Below are 10,972 nucleotides of genomic sequence, written 5' to 3'. Positions count from 1 at the left end.
CAAAAATATGACTACAATGATATAATAAATAAAGTTCTCACAATGAATTAGTAACTTTATGATTTTATGTGTGACTAAGCATCCTTAAATTGATTTTTTTTTTAAAAATATGATCTTTAAATAATTTAAAAAGAAAAAACATTTTCAATTATATTGTGTATACGATATAAAAGAATTAGAGTAAACTGTCGATTTCCTCTTATATTTTCACCTAATTTTTCGAGTCATATAGATTTGCACATGTCAACATTTTAGAAATTTAGGGTTTTCAATTATCTTAAAGAACAAAGCAACCAAATTACCTTCACATGTTGTGCATATGTTTTCATTTAACAGAAATTTGGATGAAATAAATGAAAAACTAACTATAATTTTAGTCCTTGATTTTCCAATTCAAAAGTTGAAAGGTAAATAAAAAGTTAGGTAAAAGTTTAGAGGGAAAGATAGACAATTTATCTTAAAAAAATAATCTTAAAAAAAATTGTGTTCAGAGCTGTCAGATTTAGAAATTCATATGGTTGGATTAATAACTTCATCCCGATGTCACACCGTACAAAAAAAAATCCTTAAAACGATCGGATCTCTCTCTTTGAACTTTTCGGATCGGATTCGTCCGGACGGAGAATCTCAACTTTAATGCTCTATTACAAATTGTCCTTTCTCGGCCACGCTCACATTTAGCGCGTTGAAGACACCCACATCCACCCATGTGGGGTCCACACAGTCGTACAGTCCTCCAAAATTATTAAATATATTTTTTAAAAGTAAATCTGTTTTGTGTGGCGAAGAGTAAATAAGAAAGAATGAAGGGTGTGACTCACTCTGTATTATGACCCGACGACTCTACGAGAAGCTCCGTCTCTCTCTCTTCCCCTACAAGCCGCCCCTCCGCTTTCTCTCTCTCTCCTCCACGCTCCACCTTTGCAAGTCCCTCGCACGCGCCATCGCGGCCAAAACCCTAGCGCTCTTCTCCCCCCACTCCGAAGTTCACGACGCCATGGACGGTTCCTTCGGCGACGACGCCTTCTGGGACCTCGACTTCCGCCCCCATTTCCGCTCCCAGCGCCCCCGCCTCCACGACGACTACGACGACAACGGCGACAACGACGGCGTTCTGGGCAATGCGGTTGATAAGGTCTACCTCGTTCCCTACAGGTGCGCTTTGGAGCGACTACTCCCGCTGAAATTCTCAGTCTCTTGGGGATTTTTCCGATTGGGTTTGAATGTCGTTTTGGTTTGATTTCAGGTGGTGGAAGGAGGCTCGGACGGAGGAGGATCGCAATGGAGGGGTCCTGTACACTGCTACGATGGACGACGACGACGACGACGCCGCCGCTGAAATTGTACTGAATTTGAAGAAGAACGACGTCGTTGAAGAGGGGTTTTCGGGGCGCGAGTACGCCTTGGTCCCTGAATCAACGTGGTGTCGCGCTCTCATACGGTGAGGACAACTTTTCGGCTCTGATTTCGCAGTGTTTCTCACTCAAGATGCTCTGATTTTGGTTCTTTAAAGTCGTATTGATTAGGGCAGGAGTAGGCTAGTTCTGGGGTTTGAATCCCTCGAAAGGAAAGATAGTGTGTCATTTCTCTCTTGGTGTAAGGTGATAACTATTACTCTATTGCTCTGAGGGAATTGCTGGACAACCTTTTTAGAAACTGGTAAATAAGCCTTGGTAAATCATCGACCTTGGATGATATTAATAGCACATCTCCCCAATTACCAACTTTTTTTTTTTTTTTTTTTTGTGGAAAGAAAAGGAGTAGGTCCGAGGAGATGTGCTATGACGGCAGTGTAAAACCTCATTTACATCCCAATGGAGAGTTGCAAATTTGAAGTGTGAAAACCCCATTTACATTTCCACTGGGAGATGTATTAAATTTGGCCTCCCGTCTTCTTGAACTCATACGACTACTGCTTTCATTTCTCTCTTGAGGTGTATAAAAGGATGTTAATTTATGTGCTATGACGGCAGTGTAAAACCTTATTTACATCCCAATGGAGAGATGCAAATTTGAAGTGTGAAAACCCCATTTACATTTCCACTGGGAGATTTATTAAATTTGGCCTCCCGTCTTCTTGAAGTCATACAACTACTGCTTTCATTTCTCTCTTGAGGTGTATAAAAGGATGTTAATTTATATATATATATATATATATATATATATATATATATTACATCTATGGGTCAAGATTGGTATTTTACATTCTCTTAATTTACGCATTGGAGAGCTTCCCGACCAGCTAGAGATGTATACGTGTTATACATCTCCATATACACCATTGACTGGAGATGCTCTGAGAATGTGGATGGGGTTGAGTTTTAGGCTCGTACGGGAGGAAATAGAAAAATGCTTTTAATATGTTGTTAGGGATTTCTTTCTTTCTTCTCCGCCTCCTCTTGAAGTATGTGATTGGTGCTTTTCTTTCTCTCATACGGTGATTTAACAGCCATTTGTCTGCCACTATCTTTCTATTCTTTTCTAGGCAGTGTATTGCCTAAATAGTATTGGCATTGATTTGTCCACTCTTCTTGTAGGCATAATGATTTCAACGCAGCAAAGAAGGATAACGTGAGCTTTTTTGGTGCAGAAAACTTGTGGAAGGATATTTTTTCTCTACAAATTAGGCTATTTGTTTCCTGGGAAACAAATTCATTGTTCGTAAAGATCAGCCAAAAGGTTAGTGACTCCTCTTGTTATAGTCCTGTATTAGATGAATTCCGAGAACTTTGTTATAGTCCTGTATTAGATGAATTCCGAAAACTTTGTTATGGAAGTTAGATGCTCTTGTTCTTTGGGAAGGAAATTGTTTGAGAATCATGCTCTACATTATAATTAGCATAATCTAAAGTGCGGAAATTTATTTTTGTCGTTATCTTTTTTCTTTTCTTTGTGATACGTATTTGCGGGTTCAAAACATTGTAGGCTTTCAAAGTTGTTGAATCATGCATGCATTCTTCCTAATTTAAATTGATGTAGCAATTGACTAATTCTTTGTTGTGAACTGGAGTTCTGTGAAACTATAGAATGATATGGTTATTGAACAAGATGCTAAGAAGATGAGTGAAAGAGCGAGATCAAGAAGGGGAGTGTGTGTTTTAGATAGCCCAGGAGTATAGTCCGGATAAGCGATGAACTATTTCTCATCAGTTTATCAGATATTGTATTGGGATTGTTCTGCAATGTTTCAAGGAAATTTTGGTGAATATTTATTTGTCCGGACGGCTTGAGTCATATGAAGGAAGGTTGTTTGAGCGAGGAGTCAGGTTAAGAAATGCATAAAGAATCAGAATATGAAAGCATACTGTTTATGGATTATATTGCTTCTAGTAGTTTGACATTAAGTGGAAGATTTAGCTTTTACGAAAAAATTTTATTGGGATTCTACTGAAATGTGGGGTGTGTAACTCGCATTTTCTTTTCTTAAACCTCGTGTATGTTTGTGACATGCATATGATTCTTAATTTTGTACTTGGGTACATTCTCAGGATAATGCAATAGTCTCGTACAAGAGGGCCTGTAATATTTTCAGTTCAGAGTATGTTCCGGTGAGTTACCTAACAAGTGACAGTCATTTACAACTGCTCTGATAATTAAGTGGTGATATTCACTCATTCAAGAATTGATTGGACAGTTGCTTATTTGGGACTTCTCTGGGCAGACAACCCAATTTTTCATGAATGACAGAGTTGATTTGCTTAGCAATATTTCTGAACAGCTGAACAAAGAGGTGAGTGATTAAATGTATGCAACATTTATCGATATATTGATTTCTTTCTCCCTTGTATTTTTTGGGTGAGAATCTGATTGGTCTTTTTGGGTTTGGAAACAAGGGTTAGTTTCTCATTAGCATCATTTAATTTGGGTACTCATATTTGCACCTTGACGAATGTCAACACGACCAAGGTTTAAAAAATTCCCTTTCTTTCCATTTCCCCCCAAGCTATTTCTATGTTTTAAATATGAGAGTTCTTTTAAAAAGCACTGTTGTGGCTGCCATGGCCCATTTTTGGTGAGGAGAAGAGGGGGGGGGGGGGGGGAGTGTAGGGGTGACAATGATGCCATTTGGCTGCATTGATTCTTTGTTAATGTGGAGTAGATTACATCAAGTCTTGGTTTTTTGTTTCTGTTTTTTTTGAAAAAAGATTATAGGATGCATTCTTCTCAAGGATCCAAATTACAAATATCTAGTAAACTTAATTTTCAATGCTCAGTGTTGCTATATATGATTATGTATGGCTTTCATGCAGATTAAGTTCTACAGTTTACTTATCCTGCCTTTCTTTTCATATTGTCTTTTCAGATTCTCCTTGAATTGCGACTCCATGGATTTTCAGATTATATGAAAGGTACAGATTGGAGGAGCGATGAACTGACTGATAAAGAGTCAAGTTTGGATGGTTCTACTTCTACTTACGGTGGCTCTATTAAGATGAATGGAACAACTGACTATGTGAATCCTTATTTAACTCCAACTAACTCCTTGCAAAGTGGTATAATCTATAGAGGAGTATGTTCCTTAGGCCTTACTGGACTAGAGAATCTTGGGAATACTTGTTTTATGAACAGTGCCATCCAATGCTTGGTGCATACTCCGAAGCTGGTTGATTACTTTCTAGGAGATTACCAGAAGGACATAAATTACGCAAATCCACTAGGATTGAAAGTATGTGTTTGGAACATTCCTTTAGTTCTCATTTTAAATGTCTGCCTCTCTGTGGCACATTTAACTTACTTTGGCTATTGCCTCTCCCTTTTGCTATACTTATTTACCAGGGAGAGCTTGCTTTAGCATTTGGAGAGTTGTTGAGGAGGTTATGGGCTCCAGGTGCAAGGCCAGTGGCTCCAACAATGTTCAAGTTAAAACTTGCTAATTTTGCTCCCCAATTCAGTGGCTATAATCAGCATGATTCCCAGGTTAGTTCTTTTTATGTTTATTCTCTTTTTTATCTTTGTGGCAATGTTTAATTATGTTGTGCGGGAAATAGGTTTATTAATTGTAATTTGTTGAAGTGCCTCTTGTAGGAACTTCTTGCTTTTTTGTTGGATGGTCTCCATGAAGATCTAAATCGTGTAAAATGCAAGCCATATATTGAAGCCAAGGATGTAGAGGGTCGTCCTGATGATGAAGTAGCAGAAGAATATTGGCAAAATCACCTTGCTCGGAATGACTCAATCATTGTTGATGTGTGCCAAGTAAGCATTCTGGTTAAATGCATTTGTAATTTGATGATTTAAATTTTACCTATACCTTCTTAAAGTAAGTTTGTTGGGATTAACTTCATTCAATTATTTTCATTATGTTGCAATATATGTTCGCTTTCCAACTGTAGGGTCAGTACCGGTCAAAATTGGTTTGCCCTGCTTGCAACAAGGTGTCTGTTATGTTTGACCCATTTATGTACCTTTCGATACCGTTACCTTCAACATCAATGCGTACTATGACTTTGACGGTCCTAAGCACAGACGGGACTGCGATGCCATCTACACTTACTGTGACGGTGCCCCAGGGCGGAAGGTTGATGGATCTTACTAATGCCTTAAGCACTGCATGTTGCTTAAGAGATGATGAAACTCTGTTGGTAGCTGAGGTATATTTCTAGAGCTAAATTTGGGGGTATGAAAACTTTGTTGCATGTCATTGGGGCAGGGGTAGGGGTGGGGATGGGGACGGGGTTTTCCATATGGATGGGTGACGTGCATACTAGCTATGGTCATGGGGTTGTTGTGTAGACTCTTGATTCTCTAGCACCATTTATTGGCTGACTATCAGGTGGCCTCTTTATGCCTTTTGCATTCTCCGTGGTAAATTCATGCCCATGATTTTTTATTTATTTTTATTTTTTATAGTATTTGTAATCTTGTCAAGAATCTTCAGCGAAAGATTAACAACTTGGCCTTTGTTTATAACTTTGTAGATATACAAGAGTCGTATTTTTCGTCTACTGGAAGATCCATTTGATTCATTAGTCTTGATCAGAGATGGTGACCTGTTGGTTGCTTATCGGTTGCCAAAGGATTGTGAGTCGTCCCTTTTGGTTACTTTTATTCATCAGCAGATGGACGTGTAAGTTTTGTCTCTTAAATATGTCACTGCTGCTCTATCAATTGCTTTACTCAAATTACTTCATAAAAAACTGAAAGTGATGCTGCTTCTGATTTTCTGCTATATTTGTATGTCAAACACACTAGCTTAGTGAACTCAATAAGCAACCTAAAGAGTTTTTATGTGATTGTAACATAACTCATGGCTTTTTACAAAATGTTTGATATAATAATCTCGTTTACAGGTATAATGAAGGTGCATTGTTTATCTAGTACAAATTTGGATATGACAGGACACTTTATGCTAATATGCAAAAATGGCGGTTAGTTCTTATAGTTAAACTAGAAATTGCGTTGAAAACATACTCTTTGAGAAATTTTCCCCATAAAACATTTTTTGCTAGTGTATGTTACATTTCATGTAATGCAGATGTTAAGTAATGCAATTAGTTGACTTATTGGAAAAAAAGAGCATGTAATTGATGTTGTGATTTGACATCTGTTTTATATTCATTTAAGTTTGAATTCATGGCATAAAAGAATGTCTTATAGGGTGGTACTGGGTTCAGGGGCTACAGTAATGGAGACATGAGCTTAGTCCCACAGGCGTTTGGTGTTCCCCTCATAGCAAGGTTGCCTGATGTTTGCAATGGATCTGATATTCGTAACGAGTTCCTGAAAGTACTAAATCCATACTTGATGCCTACTGGAGATGCATTAGATATTTTTGATGATGGTACTGGAAATTATGCTACTGAAGATTCTAACAAGGAGGATGCTACTACTCCTACGATTATGGATAATGATGCTTACTCGGACAGGGAAGCAGGGGATGAAGCACATTTGGATAATGACTTCCAGTTTTACTTAACAGATACAAAGGCAGCTATCGAAGACACCTTGATAGAGACGAATGAGCAAATAGTGCTCTCAAAGTTGCCTAAGAGGTTGAGTGTTCTTGTTTTATGGTCCGATAAAATGACTAAAAAGTACGATACATGCCTTCTAAGCAATTTGCCGGAAATTTTCAAGCCCCAATTTTTTGTGAGGAGGCCTCAAGAATCTGTTTCTCTGGACAAATGCCTGGAAGCCTTTATGAAGGAAGAACCTTTAGGACCAGAAGATATGTGGTTAGTATATACTTTTTATTCAAAATTACGTGAACAAAAATGTTTTGCATCTTGTTGCCTGTTGTTTCTTGGAATAATCTGGCTAGGGAGAGAATGCAATTTTGTTAATTACTTATGTCATCTACACAGTTGGACTTTCCTGTTTTTTACAATTTATTAAATAATAATGGAGTCAAGTCATATTCCTGTATTAAGTATAGATTTTGCAATGATCTGTTATTTACAGGTACTGCCCTACCTGCAAGACGCCTCAGCAAGCTAGCAAAAAGTTAGATCTTTGGAGGTTGCCTGAGATTTTGGTTATTCATCTGAAAAGATTCTCGTACAGCCATTATTTTAAGAACAAGCTAGAAACATTTGTTGATTTTCCGATTCATGATCTTGATTTTTCACACTACATTTCCCACCAAAGAAGCCAGTTATCCAGCCGATACATGTTGTATGCGATTAGTAATCACTATGGTGGCTTGGGCGGTGGTCACTATACTGCATTTGCTCAAGTAAGTGTTGTTTCGTTTATTGTTGGAAATTCCTTGTGTTTTTTGTCTAAGTATCTCAATTGAAACATTTTATTCATCCATTTCCAAGGTTTTGTCAGTTTAATGCTTTCTTAAAACATATTTATAATTAGGCATGCGTGAGCTAAAAAATGGGTAAATGAAAAAGAAGGAACTGCAACTTTTGAGGTTCTGTTAGTCAGACACTGGCTGGTAATTTTTGTGTTCTCAGACATGATTAACAGGATTGTGGATTTCTTTCTGCAAGCAAATTTGCGTTTCTTTTGAACATGGACCTTTGGAATGACATGGGTTTTAAAACAGTAACTTTTCCCGTGCAGCTCGGTGATGGTTCGTGGTATGAGTTTGATGATGACAGGGTTTGTCCTGTTATGGAAGAGACGATCAAGACATCAGCTGCATATGTTCTTTTCTACAGAAGAATACCAAATGTATAATCACCTAGACAGATGTATAGTTAACAATTGGGAAGCAGGTTGCGGGAGGAGGGACGACGGGCGTAGATATCGGAGAGGGATATTTATAGAGAAATGGAGCAGATGATTCATGTTGTACAGCTTTTAATTCACCTTGTATATATACTTGACCCAGAAAAATGCTGAAATACCATCAATTGTTCAACAGTTTTGTCATCTCACCTTTTGGGTTATTTATGGCACATTTTAGCATTTGTAATTTACTCCAGTTTACTTGCAGGCTTGCAGCTAGTTATTTTGATCTTAAAATTAAGATCTTGAAGAAGGATGAGCGTTTTTTGGCCGCGGTCATGAAATTAGATAGTTAGGGCCAATTATGAGATCAGATTTGCGTTTGTGCTACAATTTGATGTGTGATGGCGTCCCCAAAACACCCTCTTATGTTACGGTGCTATATCTAGGAGGATGTTGAGAGGATGGCGTGGCAATAAAATCATTGTGGTGTGATTGTGTCAAAGAAAGAATGACGTATAAATTTTGGTCCCAGTGTTCTTATTAACATTAAGACGGGATGCCACGTAACGGTATACGCATGCTATATAAGTTGTTTTCTTACCTGATAGGGTGTTGTATTCTAATTCTTATAATTTGACACTTGTAATCAGCATGATAAATACGAATATATAAATTAGAAGACCATAATTAATAGTTGAGATGATGATACATGTAAGTATTGTACTCAATAAATGACGAAAGCACAGACAAAACGCCCACGGTTTATTTGATAGTCTAATGGACTTGGTGGGTTAATTATTATATATATATAGATGGACTGGTAGGTCATAGACCATAGTTACGGTGTATGTAGCATAGGTGTAGCCTGTAGGTATAGCGCGGTATCTGGTATCCATCTGTGAGTTGTATGTACGGTTTTTCAGACTCTCTTGAACTGGGTTCTGCTCGCATACACACGTCTCACCAAACGCAGTTTCTCCCGCAACGCAACACCCTTGAAGAAACATTCCGAAAAGCTGCCAAATACAAAATTTGTAACTAATGGCTGCGCCAATTTCTGGTAAACTCAACTTTTCTCTCTCTTTTCTGCTTACTTTTTCTTAATAAGTAGGATAAATCCAGAAGCTTTTTTTGTATTTTTGATGTGGAAAAAGGTCTAAATTTGAGAAATGGGTAATGGGTTCTTGAACATTTGTGGTTATGAGCATGTGAGCATTACTGGGTTCCTCCTGGATTTACAGATACGGAAGAGGAAGATGGAGAAAACAACGACTGTATAGGCCTCGTTTGTTGCCGAGGATTAGATTGGATTGGATAACTCAGTAGATTGTATGTATGTTGAATGAAGAAATGGATGCCAACTTCCAAATTTTGCACTGGCTGAAAGGTGGAAGATGGACTAGTCAGGAAGGAAACTTATCCATCGGAGTCCTTTTTTGTGGGGATTTGAAGGATAAGTCCCTTCACGACTAATTCATCTTCCGTCTTCAACTTGGACAAAATTTGAAGAGTCAGCCTACATTTCTTCATTCAACATTCATTCAAGCTACTTAGTTATTCGAACTAATCCAATTCAATCCTAGACTCCAATCGAGCCCACCACAAAGTTTAATGAACATGGAAAATTTCTTAACTACCATAGAAACTTATATTAGGAGTTGGGGGATAGTTTACAAGGAAAGTTGTGGGTTTTCCTGTTGACAGTCTATTTGCATACCTCGACTTAGCAAAGTTGGCTAGAGTAGTGACATCCTCTTTCTGCACCCAAGTTCAAATCCCTTCCCCGTAGTATAAATTAGATTAATTAGAATAGCGCTCAACTAAAAAAAAGAAGTAATGACAGTCAATTTGTATAGATTCTTGTTATCTTCAGTAATAATTTTATTAAGTTTTGTATATGGTCTAAGTGAACATGAACATGTTTTATGGATTCTTTATTGGTTCGTGTTATTGGGCAGCCATTTATGGCTAATAATGGTTGATTTTCATTAGGAACAATACAGGAAGATGCTGCAGTAAGAGGGGGAGATAAGCTCATATTGAGGGGTTTGAAGTTCCATGGTTTCCATGGGGTGAAGCCAGAGGAAAGGAAGTTGGGTCAGAAGTTTGTAATAGATGTTGATGCTTGGATGGATCTCCGGGAGGCTGGTAAATCTGATCGTTTGTCAGATACCATTAGTTACACCGAAATCTATCGGTCAGTAATAGCATAGCACCACCTTTTCATTTTCCATTACCTTGAATACTGACATATATATAATGTCCTCGTTAAGTGCTGCAGTTCTAGCATTTTCGTATTGCGGTCAAATGGTCACTTCAGTTTGCAATGGCCTTGAAAAGTTATCTCCGATATCAGTCTACCCTGATATCTGTCTGTTTCTTTGGTCTTATAAATATGATATGATTATCATCTTATATCTAAGATTTTGTCAAATTAATACGAGATCACTTTTGATTTATTGAAATTGTACACCGCAGCATCGTGAAGGAAGTTGTAGAAGGGCCACCTCATAATCTTCTGGAGTCTGTGGCTCAACAAATTGCATCTACCACTCTGAAAAAGTATCCCCAGATATCTGCTGTCTCTGTGAAAGTTGGGAAGCCGCATGTTGCTGTTCATGGTTCTCTTGACTACTTGGGGGTTGAGATTTTCAGATACAGAAGTATTGATGCGCCAAAGTGATATTCTACTAAGTCACTCATACATAGGCAATTTATGTCTCTTGTGACTTCCAGACAGGTTTTCGGTGTTTGTTCTTTCCTTTCTTTCTGAATTTGGCGGGGATCCTTGTTATGTAGCGTGAACTAGTACTTTCACTGGTTAATGGCAATGCAATTTTTCTTGTGA

The 10,972-nt window shown here is 37.9% G+C and overlaps 2 protein-coding genes across 4 annotated transcripts; both read left to right on the top strand.

The window, feature by feature from the left end:
• Window positions 1-778: 778 nt before the first annotated feature.
• On the top strand, window positions 779-8,330 carry LOC137713541 (ubiquitin carboxyl-terminal hydrolase 8). Of its 3 annotated transcripts, none has more exons than XM_088684351.1 (13): window positions 779-1,155; window positions 1,247-1,441; window positions 2,538-2,679; window positions 3,489-3,548; window positions 3,635-3,730; window positions 4,304-4,666; window positions 4,777-4,917; window positions 5,026-5,196; window positions 5,334-5,591; window positions 5,919-6,067; window positions 6,615-7,175; window positions 7,402-7,675; window positions 7,807-7,877. In XM_088684351.1, exons 1-13 carry the CDS (start codon window positions 830-832, stop codon window positions 7,819-7,821), a joined length of 2,751 nt encoding a protein of 916 aa, XP_088540477.1. In that variant the 5' UTR covers window positions 779-829; the 3' UTR covers window positions 7,822-7,877. The 3 variants fall into 3 exon arrangements, with proteins under 3 accessions (XP_088540477.1, XP_068308954.2, XP_068308953.2); XM_068452853.2 differs by lacking the exon at window positions 7,807-7,877 and adding an exon at window positions 8,014-8,330 and having other exon boundaries at window positions 781-1,155; window positions 6,624-7,175; XM_068452852.2 differs by lacking the exon at window positions 7,807-7,877 and adding an exon at window positions 8,014-8,330 and having other exon boundaries at window positions 781-1,155.
• A 603-nt stretch (window positions 8,331-8,933) lies between these two features.
• Window positions 8,934-10,972, top strand: LOC137713447 (dihydroneopterin aldolase 2). The gene is made up of 3 exons (XM_068452740.2): window positions 8,934-9,184; window positions 10,117-10,321; window positions 10,603-10,972. Exons 1-3 carry the CDS (start codon window positions 9,166-9,168, stop codon window positions 10,805-10,807), a joined length of 429 nt encoding a protein of 142 aa, XP_068308841.2. The 5' UTR covers window positions 8,934-9,165; the 3' UTR covers window positions 10,808-10,972.

This window comes from Pyrus communis, chromosome 14 (genome assembly GCF_041283825.1).
Source record: "Pyrus communis isolate YQ-2024b chromosome 14, ASM4128382v1, whole genome shotgun sequence".
Taxonomy (NCBI): domain Eukaryota; kingdom Viridiplantae; phylum Streptophyta; class Magnoliopsida; order Rosales; family Rosaceae; genus Pyrus; species Pyrus communis.
This window is presented reverse-complemented; position numbering and strand designations above follow the sequence as displayed.

What these genes read in the sequence shown, in the direction of transcription:
- LOC137713447 (XM_068452740.2), top strand. An exon ending in AGTTACACCGAAATCTATCG is followed by an intron (nt 10,322 to 10,602) that starts GTCAGTAATAGC and finishes TGTACACCGCAG; the next exon opens with CATCGTGAAGGAAGTTGTAG.
- LOC137713541 (XM_068452852.2), top strand. Translation starts at nt 830, where the DNA reads ATGACCCGACGACTCTACGAGAAGCTCCGTCTCTCTCTCTTCCCCTAC. An exon ending in TGGTGTCGCGCTCTCATACG is followed by an intron (nt 1,442 to 2,537) that starts GTGAGGACAACT and finishes CTCTTCTTGTAG; the next exon opens with GCATAATGATTTCAACGCAG. An exon ending in CTGAACAGCTGAACAAAGAG is followed by an intron (nt 3,731 to 4,303) that starts GTGAGTGATTAA and finishes TTGTCTTTTCAG; the next exon opens with ATTCTCCTTGAATTGCGACT.